The sequence below is a fragment of the Camelina sativa genome, chromosome 18, assembly GCF_030686135.1.
Source record: "Camelina sativa cultivar CO46 ecotype springtype chromosome 18, ASM3068613v1".
Taxonomy (NCBI): Eukaryota; Viridiplantae; Streptophyta; class Magnoliopsida; order Brassicales; family Brassicaceae; genus Camelina; species Camelina sativa.
In genome coordinates this window covers 5,332,782-5,355,964 of record NC_141897.1, presented here as the reverse complement: position 1 = coordinate 5,355,964, position 23,183 = coordinate 5,332,782, and the positions used below count along the sequence as shown (strand labels likewise).

Sequence of the window (23,183 nt, the reverse complement as noted above, 5' to 3'; positions counted from 1 at the left end):
GGTTCGGATTCGGTTCGGATTTTCGGTTCAGGTTTTTTTTTGCCCATTGCTAGTAGCCTCCCGTGGGAGAGAGTTATTACATCAAACATCATGTCGTTTATTGGTTTTCTCTAAGCACTGTACGTCGGTTTATGTTATGTTGGAAACGCTGTCGTATTGTCCTGGTACGGAGGAGAGAGATACATCAATCAAAACAGTGTCAAGCTGCCGCCATTAACGAAACATCGGAGAGAGAGAAAATGAACATCGTTGGATTGAGCAAACGTTTCTTCTCCGATCGTCGTTCCCTTCACGGAATCAACAATGCTCTCGTCGGAACTATCTTCTCCGGTCGGAAACCAATTCTTGGATTCTCCGGCCGATCGTTTCACGAGCTGCGCAAGGCTGGGAGTTTCGTAGTCCCTCGCGTTTTCTCCGTTTCGCGAAATCTATCGACGAACGCTTCGTCTCCTTCCAAACAGCCTGCGTTTCTGCGATGGTATTTGAGAAAGCTCGAATCACACCCTTTCGTGACTAAGAGCGTCACTACTTCCCTTATTTATATGGCTGCGGATCTCACTTCTCAGGTTTGGCTCTCTCCCTTGTTCAATCTCTTTTTGGAGTCTTTGTGGTGTGGAATTAGGTTTTGAATCATTGCAGTTTTGGAATTCTCAGGGGATTTTGTATTTTCATTTAGGAAGAAAACACCAATCTTGCATTGTTTCATCATACCCTAGAGAATTCCAAATTGATGTGTATGTTCTTACTTTTGTGTGTGTAAAAGTACCTCTGAAACTAGATTAGAGTCTTAGTAGTCAGAAAAAATGTTATAGTTTAGTATAGAATAGCTAAGATTTTAGTGTTTGGTTTAGTGGTGTTGTTTTCTAATTTGTTTTACTTATCTTTGTTCCATTCTGTGTTCTCAACGACTGTTTCCTTTGGTATCTAAAGGCTGTATTTACAGTGTTTATTGAGACACTGGAAAAAATTATCTGTATTGGTAGTTCGGGTAACCAACTATGCCAATAGACTGATGTTTATATTGAAGTCGTTTTTTTCGTTTTTTACTGAATACTGGATGAGTTTGGTATTGGTGTGCTCAGAAAATTTTAGGTGTGTGTCTTGGGGTGCTTATAAACTCTCTTTATTAGTCATTCTATGATGATCATGTTGTTGTTAGCTTCCGCGGAAACTAGAGACTCTTTTTGTTGGTTTATTATTTGTGCTGACTCTATAAATTCTTCAACAGATGATCACAATGCCGCCTGCTGGTTCATTTGACCTGATAAGAACAGCTAGAATGGCTAGCTTTGGGTTGATATTTCTCGGGCCGTCACAGCATCTGTGGTTCAGTTATCTTTCTAAAATATTGCCAAAGCGCGACGTGTTGACTACCTTTAAGAAAATTATGATGGGGCAGGTTCTTTTCGGACCTTGTAGCAACACGGTCTTCTATTCTTATAATGCCATTTTACAAGGTATATATTATAATTAAGCTTATCGATTGAGTCTCTGTTTTAAATAGATTTAGTTTCTTACAATTCTACCTATAAATTATCATACTCATCATGTGTTTGGGTACCTGCATGTTGCTTGTCCAAATTAAGGTGAAAATTCTGACGAAATTTTGGCAAGATTGAAGCGAGATCTTCTGCCAACATTGAGAAATGGACTTATTTATTGGCCGGCCTGTGATTTTGTTACATTCAAGTATGTGCCAGTTCATCTACAGGTAAACCAAATATCTCTCTTACTACTTTTCCCATTGTTTGGTGTGATTTAAAAGTTTTTCCAACTTCAACATGTAATCTCTTGGTTGCAGCCACTGATGAATAGCTCGTGCGCTTATATATGGACGATTTATTTGACATATATGGCAAACCAGACGAAAGCTGACAGCTGAATAATGGACACTGTTATTGGTCACACGCAATTCGCAATCTCTTTTTTCCATTGAACCGTCAAGTAAACATCAGATATTAGTACTAGTAGGTTTGTTTTTTGTGTTTACATTTCAGCAACAGTATCTCATAGATATGGACCTAAAAATGTATTGATTTTGAATTTTTTTATCCAAGCATATATTTTTAAGGAAGTCCCAAAGTTCCATCACAAATATTGCCAACATGTGTTTTGCCATCTTCATTTTCTCTCCATCCAACACTAAGACCCTCTGTAGTCTCATCTATAGAGCGAGGTTCTGCATACCTTTCTGAAGTCCGAACAAGAACATCCCGACTATGCTCGGTGAACTCAGGAACCTCTGAACCTTTGGTGTTGGTGCATTTGGTGCAAACTTGAGGGGGGGGGGGGGGGGGGGGGGGGGGGGCTCTTACGCTTTCGACAACACTAACCTGATTAAAACCCTTAGTCATTCAAATTGTCTAGGTTTTAATCAGGTTTGTATGTCACAGGAATTGGGGCAAGGGAAATTACCTTGCACGCTAATTATGTTGTAGTTGACTATTAAGTATTACCTTGACCAAATGTCTTATCAGCAAAGTGTTTCAAATGAATAGGACGGTTTTAGAGGTTATTGGTCAACGAAATATGTATCTTACCATGGAACTAAACTTCATGATTAATCCAACTAGGACTGGATTCGGGTAAGACCAACCAGTTGTCTTTGGCCGAATTAAGACTAGTAAGTGATAAGGTTGGAACTCGAACAAATGAGCAAAGATAAATCATGTTGCTACCCATAAATCGAACCACTTCACCCACATTCATAAATAAACACAACGAACAATTTTTCAAGAAATTCAAACATTCTCGAAAATATCATAATTCGCTATGATTTAGGCCCCCAAAAAAAAAACTAGTACACCAATTCACTCTATTTTTATTTATTACATTCTTGTAACACTTACAAATTTCCAATATTTTTCTATTTTTAAAAAATCATGAATATATTTATATTTAGACAATTATTTGCCAAAATAAAACTAGGGTAGGTAGAACTAGTATGAGGCTAACCACATAATTCACATTGTCAAAACCAAACTTAGGCACGTTTTAGGTCATTTTGCATCTTTCAATCATAAAATAAAAACTTCATAGTAGACAAAATAAAACATCATTTTTCTTCCTAAATTAAAACTATATAATTGTCCTTATATTTTTTGTCCTACTCTCTTCTCTTATTTCCTTTATATTTAAAAAAAAAAAAAAAAAAAAAAACAATTGGCACGAGATATTTGCCGTCAGAAAAAAAAACACACGATATTTGTTTTTTTCCGCCATTTTCTTCTCCACAGAAAATGAATTTTTAAAAAGCCCAAATTGAAATCTAAAAGCCATCAAGAAATCAACACGTGGGAACAATTAAAGAGCTTACCGACAGTTTTTAATAGTTTCGCTCGTATTCAACGGCACTCGGACAAAAAGGTAGAACGACACTGAATCTTTTCATACGTGGCCCAAATCTAATTGGTGTGACGTCATCATGCCGAAAGGCAAAGGACCGCAGCTAGTAAGTAATATTCCTTTATTCTCCTTCTTGGAAACTTTTTTTTTTTTTTTTTAATTCGACAAAATAAACTAAAACGAACCGATCCAAATTAAACCGGAATTCATCATAGACACCATTAATCCAAATTTTATTTTTATTTCGAATTATCAAAACTGAATTCGAATAAACCTAATTGATTTTCTGCAACAAAGTTTATAGAAAAATGTTTGCTCCAAAAAAAAAAAGTGTATAGAATAATATGTTAAAAGAAAGTACATAGCAAATATTTCATTAGATTATTTTATTTCCAATATGATCAATCATTTATCTAAAACGGGAACAAATCTAAACAATTTACAAGTGTATTGATCAATTCAATATTTTAAATGGTTGAATTTTAGTAAGTTTTTATATGATATCATAGTTTTAGATATGTTGTTATGATTTATTGTAAAACATTCCCAATTACCACTTAAAAGATAAGCCATACACTTTTTTTAAATGATCTTTTGTGGATAACTACAGATCCTAAATTATATTTTCAAAATACTAGTTCAATAATAATAAATTTATTAGATTCTTTTAATAAATCATTTTAAATGTTTGACTGAAGATATCTTGTAATAGGGTAAAATAAAATAAAAAATCGAACTGGAATTATTAGAATCTAATGATTTGAACCAAATTGATTCGATACTAGTACTAATATCCGTATTAATCCAAATGCTCATGCCTGTTTTTTCTATCTTTAATTCGAATGTGCATGCCTATTTTTCCATTGATGAAAGGACCTAACAGTCTTTTCCGTATTTTATTTTATATTTATAAAATATTTGTTAACAATAAAACATAGAATATAATATACGGCTGATATTTCTTTCCTTATAAAAAAACATTTTTATAATAAATAAAATAGTATTTCCTCTCTATGAGTCTATTTAGTTCAAGTTATTGCTTGAAACGTCAGTTTTTTGGGGGTTGAGTTTTCTTCTCTCCCTTTCTACCTTCTCCCTCCTTCTCTGTTCTCTTCCCTTCTCTCTTCACTTTGCTCAAATGGCCGGCCTTAGATGGAGAGAGTGGTGGAACACGATGGCCTTCCCCACCCGACGCATCTGGAATCGTTTCACCGTTCGCGTTGGCTTCCGACACAGTGGTAAGCTCCGATCCCTCCACCGTCCCTTTCACCAGCCCCTTAAAACGTTTTCTCTGTTTCATGGCTTTGAGGGAAACCAACAAAAAAATACATAGTTAGTTTAGGTTTTTATCAATTTCTTTTGTGATTCTTGATCATATAATAGTAACTAGTTTAGATTCTATCAATTTATTTTGTGATTCTTGATGATCATATAATAGTTTAGATTTTATCATCTTCTTTTGTGATTCTTGATCAAATAATAGTAATTAGTTTAGATTCTATCAATTTATTTTGTGATTCTTGATCATATAATAGTTAGTTTAGATTTTATCATCTTCTTTTGTGATTCTTGATCATATATATAATAGTTATTTAGATTTTATCATTTTCTTTTTGTGAATCTTGATCATGTAAAGAAACTGTCGGTGGAAATTTTTAGCTATAGGATCCAAAAAGACTCTTGAGCTTTCAATATGCTTAAGGTCTTTGATTGAGGGTTTTATTGCTTTATCCGTGATGGGCTTGTGGTAAAATCCTTACTAAGTAGGATATATTCACCTTCCGGATTAGTAGGACGTCTCTATAAATCGGTGTTATATCTTAAAAAAAAAAGAAAAAACTAAATGATGGTCTTGTGTGTTGTAGGACTCCTGAGGCTACAACATGACGTGAGTTCTTGTGAGTACGAAGACATACACATAATGTGGAATCTGTTACACAAGAATGAAGATCTTAATCGCGGCGTACAGATCAAACCACAACAACAACAACAACAGAGGAAGAAACCTTGCTGGAATCTTCTTGGTTCATATCTTTGCCAAAGATTCTGATCGGTTTTATTATATATATAACCCAAGATGTTCCAAACCATCCTTGTATTTGAGAGAGCCTTGACGGGTCCCTTGCAGTGTGATGAGGTTCGCAAAATTTTAATAAACTCGAGGTTGCAGAGTTTTTAGCTGTTATATATTCCGTGGCATGCCTCTCATGTGTACTTATGAGTATTACCATCACGTGAGTGTTTGTAGATATAAAAATACACAAATGATTCACAAAGTTTGATACTACTAAGTTCATCTATTCTGGTTTCTCTGTTTTTGCCCAACTACATTAGAAAAAAACAATTAATAACCTATGTTGAGACATACACATGGCTCTAAATATTTCTTTGATCATTTAAATGGCTTACTTGCACTTCCATAATATACTGAGAAAACAAGTGTTTTCTCTAGCTTTTAGATTTACTACTCGTTATAATTCATCGAAATACAAAACTCTTGGATCCTTTAATGAGAAAAGATTTTGAAATAATGTTTTTTTATCTTCAATCGGAATGCGAAAAAAAATACGAGAAAGTTTTAGAACACTCTTTCTCCTTTGTCCAAAAAAAAAAAGAACACTCTTTCTCCATACACCCCTAAGAAAGAAAAAGATCAGTTTTTGATTTACTGATCAACTTTGGTAACTATGAATTATTCCAAAATATATAGCTAAATTACAAAATATATAACTAAAAGCTCCCAAGTTACATACACAAATGGATTTTCTAAAAGAAGAACACACTCTCTTATGAATAAATGGTAAATATATTTATTTTCAAAATCAAATGCTTTTTGAAGGGGGAAAAGAATGATAGTGGTATCATTAAATTGTTGTTCTCTTCGGAAAGAAAAAGAAAATCCTTATTCAATCAAACTAGACTTCCAATTTAGTGGTCATTATTAAAATATTTAGATTTCAACCAATGAATCCATGTAGAAAGATGAAATGTCAGAGTCAATTGGTTAAATACTGATGTCCAAACAAGTGTGTGTTTGTTGCATCCTTGTATATATATATATGTGTCGGCTGCTTCTGGGCTTATTTAAAGGCCGGTCTTCAAAAGAGTACTCAACAAGTATTGTGTGATGATGTGATAGCTTTTTTCTCTTTTTTTGGTTGGACATTTCACCTAACGACTCTTTGATTTTATTAAATGTAATGTAACTAACGCATTTTGATATTTATAGATCTCTTATTATGCCTTACTTTTTTCCCCAATGTCAAACTTACATATTTTTTTTTCGTGTGAATCTTTTTGTCCTTTTTACTTGCCTCAATTTTTTTTAATTATTAATTTCTTGGCTAAAGGTCAATATTGTTCGTAACTCCACTGCATATCTCTAATAATATTGATATATTTTCAGAATTTGATGATTGATTGTTACATCAGAATATATATCCATATTATAGAAGGAAGAACGTACGACGTACCAATTGGTTGAGTGTCTATCTAAATTTTGTAGTTTAGATGTTAGTAGGGAATGTCAGTATTATGCAACTAATACGTATTAGAGAGAAAGAAGAGAAGGAGAATCTTAGGCCGATCAAGAAGACAAGGCCGAGCTTCATGGTGTTTAAGTAAGTGTAACACTCAATTAGGCTGCTGTATCTTCAAGCTTAACCTCCGATATTTCTACACTTATGCTTGAAGGAAAACATTAGACCGGATGAAAGAAGTAACAAATGAGAAAAATGATGCAAAAAAGAGCTCAAGAGTACGAAGGCTTTATCTATGCTTCAAGTATCATAAAAGGCTGAACTGGTGTCCAATAAAGGTCTGAAGAAGAATGAATGATCTAGAAGGTCCATCAAAGTCCATGAAAAAATGAGAGGGAAATATGTTGTATATATATAAGTCAAATAAAGGCAAGTGGATAACAATAGTCACATGTGAGCTTAAGAGCATTTTCATTGGTCATTTTTTTGTGAGTGTCAAAAGAATAAAAAATATTAATAAAAAAAAAGGTTGAAGAGAGAGAGAAACACATCTGTCCAGACTTTCAGAGATACTCTCAGACCCCTCTCTCACTATATGTTAAAAGTTGATTGGTTGAATTTTTCAAAACAAACAAAAATTAAATGAAATAGTATTTATTAGATTTAAAATATGTTTGGAGAACCCATTTTCAGAGGTTTACCGATGGTGATGCTCTAAGAGGTCACATGAGACCCAAAGATCAGTTTAGGAGCTGTATGTATTTATATTGGGCGTCCACCAACATTCAAAGATCACATGTTGATGTTAGAGAAAAAAGGAACAAGTGGGAGAGTCATATGTTGGCTTAAGATGCTATTTTGGAGCTGTCGCCATCAACACTTGGGACCAGCTCACATCTCTCTTCATATCGCTATCTATACATGCTATTGTGTATATTTGTATGTATATATGACCGTTGGAGCTAGGGTAAAGAGACCACATATGGTTCTCATTCATTTATGTATAAATATGTAACTCATATGCTTATTAAAAATTCAGCTCTCCAATTGGGGATTTTTTCCCCTTACTAAAATCGTTTCTTATACACTCAAATGGGTAGATTCTAGTCTTTATAATCTCATGGAGAGACCAAGCTTTGGCGATGCTTGGTCTCTACCTTTGTTTCATTATATTCTCTACACCATTCTCTAAACTATTCTAAAGCATATTTGGGTTATCTTTGGTGTGAGAGAGTTGTTGTCTCTCATACTTATTCTTGAGTATACACAACTTATATTGGCGTGTATAACTCCTTATTTACCTTAAGAACACTCTCATTAAGTTGTATCTTAAAGGCTTTACACATGAACACACAAATTCCGCTTTAAGTGTTCTTGTGAGTTTATATTGGAGTAGAGTGTATCTTGCAGCTCACTCTCTCCAAATTTTAACAATACGAACATTATTACGATAATGCAAGAGTAAATTTTTGCTACTTTCTTGTTGTTAGATTGATTAAGTAAAGAGATCCTAAAACTAAATTAAGACTAATGCTTGGCAAGGCATAAATACATTGGTTTTCAGATTTGTCGACAGAATTATCAGGAAAAGTGTAAGGATTAGATTATATCAAATTAGGGTTCGCCTTAACTTGCTCTCTCAAACACGACTATTGAGGCACCGCTACCACCAAATCTCTCCAATGCCAGTGGAGTTCCTGCTCGCCGACATCGGGAAAACTCGACCTCTACTTCCTTTCGAAGCTTTCTCTCCCCCTTTTTAACGAATATTTTTTTTTCCTCCTTTTTGGCCCTTGTTGAATCTTTCCCAACTCTTATCAAAGAACCATGACTGCAGATAAGGTGTTTTATTCATCGTATTCAGAAGGGGGTGGAGCCCAGCAAACTCCATTATCTATTACATTGGGTAAGCCTCTCTAATGGCAGATCCAGAGTCCTCTTGCTCTTTACGCTTCGATCCGGAATGCGTGTCGTCTCCTCCAGTGATGCGACTAGTCTCCGTTATTTGACTCCCACCTCAAATTCAGGTCACCTCCTGAGCTTGGCAGAACCGATCTTGCTTCTACCAGAGACGATGAAGCCTCCTCACTCTCTCCGGTTAGTTGCTGCAAGATTCACCTTCTCGGGAAATTCACAGCAGCCTTTAGATCTCTATGGATGAGCTTTAGATCTCATTTTGGCCTGATAGCATCTCAAGTGTTCCTGCCCAATCCTCCAAAGCCCATGTCATCTTTATTTATTCTGTTTTTATTTGTAAGACATTGCCTAGGCTCATTTGTTGATCTCGTTGTTTGTAAAATGCATCTGAGACCCTCTGTAACTCCCGCGAACCAAAACTCTGCGTTTTGGGGGTAGGTGTCGATCGACACTCATGTGGAGTCGGTCGACACCACTTATTCTGGTTCGATCAGATCGATTTAATTATCGATTTGAACCGATTTGGTTTAGGGAAAACCATTGAACCGAACTATTTAGGTGTTTTGTCGCAGTAGAGGGTTTTGGCAAGTTGTGTTTGTCGCCGTATTCTTGTTTTTGAAAGAAAAGAGAGAAAAACCTTGTTCTTGAGATTATGGTGATTTTTGAGAAGATTGTTGGCTGTTCTTGGGAGATTTGAGGCTAAGGGGGAGATAGAAGGTTGCTAGGAGGGTTGGATTCATTGCTATTGGTCTGAATCTTCATGTAAAGAGGTGAGTGCATGACCATGGCTAATCTAAGCCCTTGATTTCCTTGTTCTTGCTTGTTAGTTGTTGTTTTTGTGTGTTTTCTTGCTGGGGATTGGATTATACAGGTTCCTAATGATGTTTCCGGCATGGGTTTTGAGGATTGAATGATTTGGAGGAGATTGGGAAGCCTGATTCGACTCTCGGCTTCGTGCGGATCGTAGTTGCAGGTGGAGTGTCGATCGACACCACTTGGTGTCGTTCAACATCAGCAAAAATGGGCATCGGTCGACACTAGGCTGGTGTCGGTCGACACCTCCCTTCCAGTGTGACGATGTTTGTTTTCCTGGTTTGTGTGTTTTGTTTGTTGATTGTTTGGAACATTGGAATCATTGTTGCTTGTGTGTATAGCCCAGTAGATGGGAGGATTGCCTCACTGAGTATTTATCAAATACTCATGCATCTCAATTTGTGTTTGTGGTGCAGGTAAAGGCAAAGTGTGATCGTGGAATCAAGGCAATTAAGAGAAAGATGTTCTAGGGACTCGATTGGATGTTGTCTGGCATTGCTAGGTTGCTAGAGTTGGGTCATTAGAAACATTGTTAGGATTGCCAGTTTGGTGTTTCTTGTTGTTTGACATTGAAATGGTTAGGATTGGTTATTGGTTATTTGATTATGGATTATTATTGGTTATTTAATTGGTATTGGTATTCCGCTGTTATTTTTGATTGTGGTTAGGTGGCTAGTGGGTATGGAACCACTAGTCGTAGTTAATTATTATCATTATTATTATTTATTATTAAAAAAAAACAGGTCAGGTCGTTTCAGTTTGGTATCAGAGCCCTTACGGTTCTAGGTTTGAGTTCACTAGGTTTCTATTGTGTTGTCCAGGATTGCATGTTTTGATTGATTATGTGAGTTAGTCAATTGTGTGTGGCATGGAGTCCTAGAACATCTTCTTCGAGCCTACAGTGTGATTCCACGGTGAGTTTTTGTGTTTTTGTGTTATGTTAAGATTGCTTGTTAGCCTTGTTCTTGGAAGTGCAATGGTTAAAGGTGTTTGAGTTGTTGGTCGTGGACATGGGCGTTGTCGTTGTCGTGGTCGGGCGGGTTGCCAAGGCCAGCGAGTGTGTGGTCCAGAGTTCCACGAGGAGGTACATCGTAGGATCGCAAGGGTATCAGGAGGTCCCAGAGGGGGGTTAGCCGGTGAGCGTGCTTGGGGTGCTGGGAACCCAGGTGTGGGGTTGCAGCTAGTGGAGTCCAGGGTCGAGATGATCACTTTGCAGATCTGTTGGCGTGCTGTGGGAGCGGTTACCGAGAAGGTTACCAGTGCAGGCTCCAGTGTACCGCATGAGGCGAGGTGCAACCGAGGGCTGCGAATGTTGAGGACTATCCATCTTTTGTTAGGAGGATGGAGCAGTTGTAGATGACCGGTACGAGATTCTTCTCGAGAGGTATCGAGCCTAGAGGGGCAGATATGTGTTCATATGCAGTTGGATCAGATACTTCTCTGTTTGATGGGTAATCTAGGTTGATATGAGAAGTTGAGTGGGAAGGTGTAACATTGCAATGTTATACTCGGACCACAGGAGGAACTTTTGGTTGGGATATGTTTGTAGTCGTTAAGGATTGTTGCTCCTGAGGGGATGGTGAGGGGAATACCGATAGCTCGAGGGGCTGGGGCTCCGAGAGTGGCAAAGGGGATTATGTTCCCCTAAGGGGATGAGTAGTTCCCCTGATACCGAGATCTTGCGGATTGTGTTCCAAGATTGAGACGATATAACTCGAAGACGCTGGTCTGAGAGTGAGATCGGTATGGCTTAAAGGTTGCAACCTAAGGGTGGAGGAGTTGGGAGCAAGAAATTCCTAGGACGTGAGTATAAACATAAGGATTTATTGTAGACCTTGAGAGATTGACAGTGGTTTAATCTCGGGTTTTAGATGTGTTGACCAATGGGCCAGGGTTTTATTGACCGGACCAATTATGAATGTGTGGCTGTTGCGCCAGGATTATGAGGCCGGTGGTGCTGGAGTCCCGGGAAGGGGAATTGCAGCAGGTTTGAGCTGGGAAAGGCATGTTTGCCAGATACATAAGTTCACGAGAAGCCTTCAAGGCAGGATAGTCTAATCGTTGCGACGATTTGGATTACGTTCATTGGAGATGGACAAGGTTGGTAGATTCAAGGTTTTGGTAAGCTTGCCGAGGGAAATAAGGCAAGTGGTTTGAGTTGGCGGCTTGCAAAACATTTGATGCGGTGAATCAGAATGTGCGAATGTATGGTACTTGTTTGTTTTATTACGCTCGTATTGATGATTTGTTGTGGAGAATTGCTAAGCGAAAAGCTAACTTTCTAATAAGCTATCTTGTGGAAGTTTCCCTAAAAGGCAAGTTACTAGAGGTTCTTGGATGGAAAAGAGGTGTGGATATCCGGGTGGTGGTGAATTGATGTCAGCATACTGGATTATTAGTCTAGTAGAGCTGAGGAAGAAAATTGGGGATTCTTACATCTTATTACTTCACCGTGGGGAGCATCAGTGTTGTTCGTCAAGTAAAAGGACGTGGTATGGGTATGAGTTCGTGGCGATGCCGTTTGGGTTGACTAACGCACCAGCTGCGTTTATGAGATTGATGAACAACGTGTTTCAGGAGTTTCTGGACGTGTCTGTTATCATTTTCATCGATGACATCCTGGTTTATTCTAAGAGTCCTGAAGAGCATGCAGTGCATTTGAAGGCAGTTCTGGAGAAGCTGCGGGAGCAGAAGTTGTTTGCTAAGTTGAGCAAGTGTAGTTTCTGGCAGCGTGAGATGGGTTTTCTGGGTCACATTGTATCTGCAGATGGAGTTTCCGTAGATCCGAAGAAGATTCAGGCTATCAGGGATTGGCCTAGACCGCAGAACGCCACGGAGATCAGGAGTTTTCTCGGGTTTGCAGGGTATTACAGGAGATTTGTGCAGGGGTTTGCGAGCAGAGCACGTCCTATGACTAAGTTGACGGGGAAGGATGTTTCTTTTGTCTGGTCAAAGGAGTGTGAGGAGGGCTTTGCAAGCCTGAAGGAGATGTTGACTACTGCTCCGATGTTGGCCTTGCCTGAGCAGGGAGAACCCTATGTGGTTTATACAGATGCATCTAGAGTAGGTTTGGGATTTGTGTTGATGCAGCATGGGAAGGTGATTGCCTATGCTTCGCGGCAGTTGCGTAAGCATGAGGAAAACTATCCTACTCATGACTTCGAGATGGGTGTTGTAGTTTTTGCCCTGAAGATTTGGAGATCTTATATTTATGGTGCAAAAGTACAGGTGTTTACAGATCATAAGAGCCTGAAGTATATATTCATTCAGCCCGAGCTGAATTTGAGGCAGAGGCGGTGGATGGAGCTGGTGGCGGATTATGATTTGGAGATAGCCTACCACCCTGGTAAGGCTAACTTAGTTGCAGATGCTTTGAGTCGGAAGCGGGCGGCTTCGGCTCAGGAGCAGGATATGGATTCTCTGGTAGGAGAGATCAGTGCGTTGAGCTTGTGTGCGGTTTCTCAGGAGCCGTTGGGTTTGGTTGCACCTGATAGGGCAGATCTGTTGAGCAGAGTGCGGTTGGCTCAGGAGTCGGATTTAGGGCTGGTGAATGCCTCAAAGGATGTTGACTCAGAGTATCAGGTTTCGGCTAATGGTACTATTCTGGTGCATGGGCGGATCTGTGTGCCCAAGGATGAGGAGTTGAGGCAGGAGATTCTGAGAGAGGCTCATGCGAGCATGTTCTCTATTCATCCAGGAGCGACTAAGATGTACCGTGATCTCAAGAGGTACTATCACTGGGTCGAGATGAAGAAGGACGTGGCTAGTTGGGTTGCGAGGTGCGATGTGTGTCAGCTAGTGAAGGCTGAGCATCAGGTACCAAGTGGATTACTGAAGAGTCTTCCCATTCCAGAGTGGAAGTGGGATATGATTACTATGGACTTCGTGGTGGGTTTGCCAGTGTCCAGGACGTTTGATGCTATTTGGGTCATTGTGGACCGGTTGACTAAGTCGGCACATTTTCTGGCCATTAAGAAGACTGATGGAGTAACAGTCTTGGCTAAGAAGTATGTGAAGGAGATAGTCATGTTGTATTGGGTGCCAGCGAGTATTGTGTCTGATAGGAATTCCAAGTTCACTTTGGTGTTCTGGAGGGCATTTCATGCAGAGATGGGCACTAAGGTGCATATGATTACAACTTATCATCCCCAGACAGATGGACAGTCAGAGAGGACGATCCAGACGTTGGAGGATTTGCTGAGGATGTGTTTGTTGGATTGGGGTGGCCATTGGGCAGATCACTTGAGCTTGGTAGAGTTTGCTTATAATAACAGTTACCAGGCGAGTATTAGCATGGCTACTTATGAGGCTTTGTATGGGAGGCCATGTCGTACACCGTAATGCTGGACTTAGGAGGGGGAGAGGATCATGTACGGGGCAGATTTTGTTCAGGAGACCTCAAAGAAGATTCGGGTTCTCAAGCTAAACATGAAGGAAGCTCAGAATCGACAGAGGAGTTATGCCTATAGGAGGAGGAGAGATCTTGAGTTTCAGGTTGGAGATAGAGTGTACCTCAAGATGGCCATGTTGCAGGGTCCAACCAGGTCATTGATTGAGACTAAGTTGAGTCTGAGGTATATGGGTCCGTTCAGAGTGATTGAGCGAGTTGGACCAGTGGCATATAGGCTGGAGTTACCTGAGGTTATGCGTGCATTCCATAAGGTTTTCCATGTGTCTATGTTGCGGAAGTGTCTCCGTGAGGATGACTAGTTGTTGGCTAAGATCCCTGAGGATCTTCAGCCCAACATGACTTTGGAGGCGAGACCAGTGAGGGTTCTCGAGAGGAGGATCAACGAACTTCGGAAGAAGAAGATTCCTTTGATGAGCGTCCTGTGGGACTGTGATGGTGTGGAGGAGCAGACTTGGGAGCCTGAGGCGAGGATGAAGGCAAGGTTTAAGAAGTGGTATGAGAAGCAAGCCACGACTTGAGCTTGCCTAGCCTGGTCCCATATGTAGTCTGTGGCTGGAGCGGGAATGGAGTATTCCAGCCCATCTCTCTTGTTACTCGGTCGCTTGGGGTGGTTGGTTGTGTGACTCAGTAACAAGATGAGATGGTGTTTGGGGTACAAAATTTCCGCAAGGCAGTATTTGGAGGGAAGTTCCTTGAATTAGAAGTTGCTATAAGTGGAAAGTTTCCAAAAGTGGTAAGTGCTAAAAATGGAAAGTTTTATGTGAGTTAGTATTTGTCCATTTTTTGTGGCAGAGAGCCTGGGGGAGGGCTTGTGTGGCCTTTGTGGCGGGCTGTTTAGCCGTTGTGTGGCCTTTGTGGCGGGCTGTTTAGCCATTGTGTGACCTTCGTGGCGGGCTGTTTAGCCATTGTGTGGCCTTCGTGGCGGGCTGTTTAGCCAGAGTGCCTGTTGAGGTGGTTTTTCGGGACAGATGGTCTTCGTGACGGTCCTTCGGGACGAGTGGCCTTGGTGGCGGTCATGTTGAGGACATTTGTTTGGCCTTTGTGGCGGTCTTGTTTAGGACATTTGTATGGCCTTTGTGGCGGTCATGTTTAGGACATTTTTTTGGACTTTGTGGCGGTCATGTTTAGGACATTTGTTAGGCCTTCGTGGCGGCCCGTGGGACAGTGAGATGATCCTTGTGTGGTCATGGGGTATTCTAGTGAGGGGATATGTGGTTGGTAGGACATTGTGTTGTCTTACGCGAGCCACAGAAAGGAAACCTGGATAGGGATAAGACTCAGACGTGTTCAGAATTGTTTGCTCGACTCTTGGGGAACTTAGGTTCTCCTAGTACCGTCATATTCTAAGACTTTGTGGCTTCGGAGTATGGCTGGTATATCGACTTCGGATGACGATCCGAGGGCGCGCTGTAGGGTGGCAACCCGAGAGACGAGTATTGGACTCCCTTACATACATTATGGCATGCGGGTTTAGGCCCGATGAGGAGCCAATATTATGGCATGCAGACTTCAGTCTGATGAGGAGCCAATAAAAACTCAAGGTTTGGGCCTATGAGTAAAAAAAGGTGAGTCCAAAATTCGAGAGCAAATAACGCCTGGAGCGTGAGTCTATCACCTAGAGGTGACCTTTCGTATATCAGTCGGAGGAGTGTGGGCTGTGGAGTCGGTAGCACATGAGTCCTTGATTGGGAGTTGTTCGAGATTCGAGGACGAATCTATTTTGGTGGGGGAGAATTGTAACGCCCGCGAACCAAAACTCTGCGTTTTGGGGGTGGGTGTCGGTCGACACCACTTATTCTGGTTCGATCAGATCGATTAAATTATCGATTTGAACCGGTTTGGTTTAGGTAAAACCATTGAACCAAGCTATTTAGGTGTTTTGTCGCAGTAGAGGGTTTTGGCAAGTTGTGTTTGTCGTCGTTCTCTTGTTTTTGAGAGAAAAGAGAGAAAAACCTTGTTCTTGAGATTTTGGTGATTTTTGAGAAGATTGTTGGCTGTTCTTGGGAGATTTGAGGCTAAGGGGGAGATAAAAGCTTGCTAGGAGGGTTGGATTTGTTGCTATTGGTCTGAATCTTCGTGCAAAGAGGTGAGTGCATGACCATGGCTAATCTAAGCCCTTGATTTCCTTGTTCTTGCTTGTTTGTTGTTGTTTTTGTGTGTTTTTTTGCTGGAGATTGGATTATACAGGTTCCTAATGATGTTTCCGGCATGGGTTTTGAGTATTGGATGATTTGGAGGAGATTGGGAAGCCAGATTCGACTCTCGGCTTCGTGCGGATCGCAGTTGTAGGTGGAGTGTCGATCGACACCAGCAAAAATGGGCATCGATCGACACTGTGGGGTAGTGTCGGTCGACACCAATGCCAGTGTTGGTCGACACTAGGCTGTGTCGGTCGACACTAGGCTGTGTCGGTCGACACCTCCCTTCCAGTGTGACGATGTTCGCTTTCCTGGTTTGTGTGTTTTGTTTGTTGATTGTTTGGAACATTGGAGTCATTGTTGCTTGTGTGTATAGCCCAGTAGATGGGAGGATTGCCTCACTGAGTATTTATCAAATACTCATGCATCTCAATTTGTGTTTGTGGTGCAGGTAAAGGCAAAGTGTGATCGTGGAATCAAGGCAATGAAGAGGAAGATGTTCTAGGGACTCGATTGGATGTTGTCTGGCATTGCTAGGTTACTAGAGTTGGGTCATTAGAAACATTGTTAGGATTGCCGGTTTGGTTTTTCTTGTTGTTTGACATTGAAATGGTTAGGATTGGTTATTGGTTATTGGTTATTTGATTATGGATTATTATTGGTTATTTAATTGGTATTGGTATTCCGCTGTTATTTTTGATTGTGGTTAGGTGGCTAGTGGGTATGGGACCACTAGTCGTAGTTAATTATTATTATTATTATTATTATTAAAAAAAACGGGTCAGGTCACTTCACCCTCATTACCTAGAATGTTTTGGATCCACATAGGTTATGCTAGAACCCTGGTTAATGCTCAAATTGTGACATTGTTTGCGGTATCCCACAACTGGAAGAACCATATCTATCATTGATAAACCGACTACATGCTTTGTGCGGATTTCTAAATATCTTTGGCAAAAGGCACCATATGAGAGAGAACTCACCTGCATTGTTACGGTTTGCCATACTTGGGTGGCTTGTTTTATGTCATACTCCCCTGGTATGGTCTGATTATATTGTAAAGTTTTGCAGCTTTATGGTCTATTGCCCTGGACTCCAATGCTCTCATCCGACGAAGCAAAGCAATCATCCTTCAGCATCCGCCAACAAAATCCTATCCATGTCACTAACAATCCAAAAGCTCAAGCCTGCTCCTTATATCCTATTGGCAATCCGACTACATGCTTTGTGTGAATTTTTTAATCTCTTTAGTAAAGAACGCCAAACAAGAGAGAACCCACCTTCATTGTTATACCTTACTATATCTCTTTAGCAATCTCTGGCTTTTGTTCCCTTTGTATGGTCTGAGTATAATAGTCTGCACCTCTTTGGTTTTGTATGACATTTGAGAAATTTTAAAGCTCTATGATCCTAAAAAAAAAACTGGAAAAAATTAATATGAAGAGAAAAATATAGAGGAGAAGAGATGAAAGGAAAATGATGAGAGAGTACACATGGCATAATATGTGCTGCTGACATGGCATTTTGAAGGAGAAAGTTAGGCAACTTTCATAGTATGGATTATATTTGATTATTTTATTTGTATGTTGTAATCAAACACTATTTACTATTATAAATAATTTATTTTGCGAGTTTAAAATTTTAATCATGTTGAACACAAAAAATCTATTTTTTCTAAAACTATTACAAAATTTAATTAATTAATTTCATATCATTAATTCAACATTTTAAATTATCTAGGGTAATATATCATGTCATCGTTATCTTATTTTTAAAAATATCCATCACCAGATCTTCTTTCTTCACTCATTTCATATATAGTCTTTTCACATCAACATATGGCGATTAAATTAATTTCTAACTTTAATGTATTATATTCTTTATTACTTTAGTGATTTTGGCTACTAGCAAATTACCCTTTAAAATAATATACATTTTTTAACGAAGCCATGGAAGATGGATTGATGACGGAAGCGGGTTCAAGATATGTGGGTTTTGCCGTTCCTCGAGAAAAAGTGGAAGCCATGGAAAATGGTTAACGTAGATAAGATGTGAGATTGACTAACTCTTTTCTTGCTCACAGTCACTGGAACACCCTTACTCAACCAGATCGAAGGAAATTGTGATTATCCAAGCCAAATCTTGGCAGTAGCAGCAACGACAACAACTAACTAGCTAACCATGGTTTTGGATTGTTTAGTTAATCTATCATCTTAAATTAATTAATTAGTTCATAGTAAATCCTTTGAACAATATATTTATTATGTTTCTTTCTTTGTCAACCATTTGAGCACAACATACTGGTCCATCAGCCAAATCCCTATATTCGTAAGGAGCGGGAATTTGATCGGTGTGATATTATCTTGTGCATTAAAGACTTACCATTGACCACTACACTAAAGTCACTTCACGATTTATTTATGTTTTTTTTTTCAAATAATATTTTTATTAATTTATTTATTTTTATATTTAATTAATTATTTTATATGAATTTAAAAATACTGATATTTAATATTAATATATGTATTAGTAATTTGTAAGTGATGAAAGTGTTTATATTAAAATCACTTACATAACCTGATTTTGAACAAGTAACATCATGTTTTGTAATGGACACAAGATAAACATGATGCCAATATTATGTATAATTGCATCACTTTTTAATAAAAATATTTAAATTATTTGCATCAACACATTTTACATTAATTAAATATGATTAATTTTTTTTCATCATTTATAAGTAATACAAAAACTCAAAATAACCTTAGTGAAGTGATCTTAGTGCAGTGCCCAATGGTAAGTCCTTAATGCATCAGGCACCATCACACCAGGGATCGAGTTCCGCTCTCTACGAATGTAGAGATTTGGCTAATGGGCCAGCCTGTTCTGGCCCAATGGTTGACAAAAAAAAGTAATATAAAAACTCAAAATAAGTCATACAAAATGATATTTTTTCTTAGTGTTTCATTCACTTTTAGTTGAACTCTTTGATAATAAAAGATATAACAAATTTAAATATCTAATAAGTATTAAATATTATTATTGATATATTTCAACTTAATCAATTTAAAATATTATTAATATTATAACTTATAAAACATTTAAATTATCATGGGACATGTTTGGATTAAAATCTATACTAGTATTTTTGCTGCAGTTTTTGCTCAAAAATAGGTTTTGGAAAGTTTTTAAATTTAATGCATTGACTTTAATATTAGTTACCAAAATTTTCTAAATTAATTATAGGTAAAATTTTTAAAAATAAGGAAATCTTTCTACCTCATTCAAACATAAATATATGATTCATTTTAATTTATATTTGAATTATTTTATAATACATTTAGTTAATAAAAATTATGATTTTTCTGCATATGATGTAATACAAATTTTTTAAAACAGACATATATTACTCAATTTACGGGTACAATATCCCACATCGCCTAAAAAAGTTGGATAATGGTTCAGGGTCATACTATAAAAGAGACTAAAATGATTCATAATACAAAATGCTTGATTTATCAGGTATTTAAACTTAATTTTTTTTTTGGTTTATTCCGGTTCATTATTTTTGAAAATTTAAATATTATAAATATTTCTATTTTTTAGAAAGTTAAACTTTATAAAATGTTAAAAATATTTATACATTTATGAAGTTTCAAATTTATAAAGTTTAAATATTGTAAATAGTTCAACTTTAAAAAAAGTTAGAAGACCTTTAAATTATTAATCATATATTTAAACTTTTACAAAACTTCAAATTTGAGAAATACTCAAACGATTTAAGAATCTAAGTATTATAATATTTAAACTTTATAAGAAGGGCCAATCTTATATAATGTAAATGGTTACAATCTTAATAAATAACATATAAACTCAATATAATATTATAATACAAAACAATAAATATTAAAAATTAAGACGATATAGTGCAAGTTAAAATATCTCGGGACGGAGTTATATAGCGGGACGGATTTGTCGATATTTATATAAATTTTAAACATCATTTTTGGTCATTATTTTGTTAACTATACCAGTATAAGAGAATAGACATATCTAATTAAATTGATTAAATAAATATTATGTAAAAATAAATTATATTGCGTTATTATATGGTTTAAATTTTAAACTATAAAAACATAATATTAAAAATTATTATATAATTATAACATATTTAACCAACAAATAAAATTTATAATTTAAATATTTTAGTTAAAATAATTTACCGCGGGTTCTAATCTAGTTAATATAATATATTCTTTACTCGCACTTAGCTACGGTTTATTTCCTCATTTGTTTAGTTCCTCATTTATATGTTAAAACAGATTTGTTTAACTAAAAGTGTATGAAATACAAATTATATTGTAGTACCACATATTATTTTTTTTGTAATTAGTATAAAGAAAAACATGAAAGGATTGATGAAAACCCCCACAACCGGACTGTCTTAAAGTGGAATCCATAAGAAGCAGAAGCCTAGGCAAAATAACAAAGACATAATCATAAGTTGTAGAATCTCCAAAAACAAAAAAAAATAAATAAAAAACCTAAACTCACATTTAAGTTTGACTAGGATAAGAATAAGACATCTCTGGTGTAACAATAAAATTCTTAAAATGGTGTTTCTTCAATAAGAAAATTTGGAGGTAACAAAAAAACATGCACTTATGTTCTCGAACAGATAAAATTCTACAGTTGATGATTACTAATTTTAATATATATATATACCAAAATGTTTTTAATATAAAATGCATTATACGTTGCATTTACATTTTTATAAATAATACATAGTTTAATTATGTTAATAAAATTGTATATGTTATCTCTCCGCTTTATCATTCATTAGAATTAAATATTTGTTTTTCTATTTTACATTTATAATTGGAAGATGAATGATTTTCAAAATAATTATCAAACCTAATTAATCAGTCAAGAAAAACTATAAATGCTAAAAACATGTGTTCAAAATCTAAGAAGATTAGAATGGTAAAATTTAATACTGAATTTACAATTCAAACCATAATACTAAATTATACTAACTAGTCAACAAAATTAAATAATCCGCCAAATAAGTTATTCATAGTCATAAATAACGCGCCAAATTTGAAATTAACCAAATAATAAAATATGTTGACTTTGAATTGAAAATTTTCATTTCATTACCTTTTTTTATTACTTAAAATTGTATAAAAGGATATGTAGACAAATGGTGTAAACACACACTTAAAGTTTCAATATGTCTTCTAATCCAAATATGTTCAATATATACGGTGATGATATCGTAAACCATCGTGCAATGTCTTCCATCAAAATGAATCAAAACTCCAACATGGTTCAATCGATGTTCACAACATCTAATTATCATCATATGAACCATGCAAATTTGTTTGCTTCTACTCCTTCTTTTTCTTCTTATCAAAATTCACATCTATCTTCATCTTCTTTTCTATTTAATATGATGAGGAGAAACTCTGATTCTGCTTCTAGTGTTGAATATTTTCCTATCAATACACTTAATAGTACCAAATATGAAATTGAACGTGTCAATAGTGTCATGGATTCTAACCCCAATATTTGGATTCCTGTTTCTCTTCCTCCAGATTTTCTTGGTAATCAGGGCAAAGTTTTGAATCCAACACCTCTTAATATCGTTTATCCGGACCATGATCATGATGTTCCTCATCATTATGCTGATCCTCCTCATCATCATCCTGCTCCTCTTCATCATAATGTTGCCTTTCCTCATCAGCGCAAAGATTTGAATCCAACACCTCTTCGTGTTGTTTATCCCGGTCAAGATTATGCTTCTCCTTGTCATTCTGCTGATCCTTCTCATCATTATGATGCTCCTCCTCATCATGCTGATTTTCTTCCTCAACAACGTAAAGCTTTGAATGTGACACCTATTAGTGTCATTTATCCATACGATTATGTTGCCCCTCCTCATCATTCTGCTGCTCCTCCTAATCGTCCTACTACTCATCCTCATCATTCTGGTGCTCCTCCTAATCATCCTACTACTCATCCTCATCATTCTGCTGCTCCTTCTCATAATTCTGATATGTTTGCCTCTTCATCAAAGCAAAATCATGTTCCTCAAGATCGTCGATCTTTGAAGAAAATTCTCAAACCAACCAATAATTTTGATTCTGAAGAAGATAAGAAAAGTGGTGATGGTGAGTATGATGGTCGTACACATAGTATACCACGTGAAAAAAATGGTCCATATACATGTCCCAAGTGCAATGAGGTGTTTGATACTTCTCAAAAATTTGCTTCACATATGTCTCTACACTATAAGAGTGAGACAAATAAAGAAAGAGCTCGGAGACTTCGTGCAAGAAACAAAAGCAAATATCGGAAGTTCATGGCGACTCTCAGATGATGAAATTGGTAGTAGTGGAATAAGTAACGAATAATGTTTCCAATATATTTTGCTCTTAAAAGAAAAGCTTATTTATAATTTTATTTCCATTGTATCTTTTTCAACTTATTTTATTTTCAGCGAAGAAATGCAAATCTTATTTATTTATAGAATGTCATCTTATTTGTTATTGCTAGATCTAGGTATTTTGTAATCTTAGATTGCTCTTTAATTTTTTAAGTTTGGTTATTCCTTTATAAAGTAATTTCTTAAATTTCAATAAATCATATGCATTCACAATTACGGTGGTTAAGCCCTATTACACTTTTAAGTTAAATTACATAAGTTCTTTATTCATTTGAAATAGCAAACGTAATTTTTTTGATGGTATAAATACTTCTATTGTTCAACCACCTCTGCGACCGATCCCACAAGAGTTTGACTCCACTAAGTCGCGTTACCCCGCATAGTAGAGATTGACTATAATTCAGGTCTTGTCGATTCAATGATGACAAAAAAATGCTTCTAATGTTTTTTTTATTTCTTTCTTGATATAGTTTCATATTTACAGTAATTATAATATATAATGATTTTTTTTACCTTTACAATTTTTGACAATAATTCTCCAGATGTAACCAATGTTTGATTAAGATTACATTTTCTTGTTGTGATAAAAATAGAAAATAAAGATTTAAATCATAATCCCCACTTCAAATTTT

The 23,183-nt window shown here is 36.8% G+C and overlaps 3 protein-coding genes across 3 annotated transcripts; all 3 read left to right on the top strand.

The window, feature by feature from the left end:
- Window positions 1-220: 220 nt before the first annotated feature.
- On the top strand, window positions 221-2,074 carry LOC104760642 (uncharacterized). Its single transcript, XM_010483599.3, has 4 exons — window positions 221-566; window positions 1,229-1,457; window positions 1,587-1,711; window positions 1,802-2,074. The coding sequence occupies exons 1-4, from the start codon at window positions 240-242 to the stop codon at window positions 1,880-1,882; spliced, it is 762 nt and encodes a 253-aa protein (XP_010481901.1). The 5' UTR covers window positions 221-239; the 3' UTR covers window positions 1,883-2,074.
- Window positions 2,075-4,371: 2,297 nt separating this feature from the next.
- On the top strand, window positions 4,372-5,645 carry LOC104760641 (uncharacterized). The gene is made up of 2 exons (XM_019240280.2): window positions 4,372-4,583; window positions 5,211-5,645. The coding sequence occupies exons 1-2, from the start codon at window positions 4,484-4,486 to the stop codon at window positions 5,393-5,395; spliced, it is 285 nt and encodes a 94-aa protein (XP_019095825.1). The 5' UTR covers window positions 4,372-4,483; the 3' UTR covers window positions 5,396-5,645.
- A 15,678-nt stretch (window positions 5,646-21,323) lies between these two features.
- On the top strand, window positions 21,324-22,637 carry LOC104763163 (uncharacterized). The gene has a single exon (XM_087500257.1). The coding sequence runs from the start codon at window positions 21,337-21,339 to the stop codon at window positions 22,483-22,485; it is 1,149 nt and encodes a 382-aa protein (XP_087356383.1). The 5' UTR covers window positions 21,324-21,336; the 3' UTR covers window positions 22,486-22,637.
- Window positions 22,638-23,183: the final 546 nt, after the last annotated feature.

Coding starts and splice junctions, on each gene's coding strand:
- LOC104763163 (XM_087500257.1), top strand. CDS start 21,337: ATGTCTTCTAATCCAAATATGTTCAATATATACGGTGATGATATCGTA.
- LOC104760641 (XM_019240280.2), top strand. CDS start 4,484: ATGGCCGGCCTTAGATGGAGAGAGTGGTGGAACACGATGGCCTTCCCC. Junction 4,584..5,210: donor CGTTGGCTTCCGACACAGTG/GTAAGCTCCGAT, acceptor TGTGTGTTGTAG/GACTCCTGAGGCTACAACAT.
- LOC104760642 (XM_010483599.3), top strand. CDS start 240: ATGAACATCGTTGGATTGAGCAAACGTTTCTTCTCCGATCGTCGTTCC. Junction 567..1,228: donor CTGCGGATCTCACTTCTCAG/GTTTGGCTCTCT, acceptor ATTCTTCAACAG/ATGATCACAATGCCGCCTGC. Junction 1,458..1,586: donor TTATAATGCCATTTTACAAG/GTATATATTATA, acceptor GTCCAAATTAAG/GTGAAAATTCTGACGAAATT.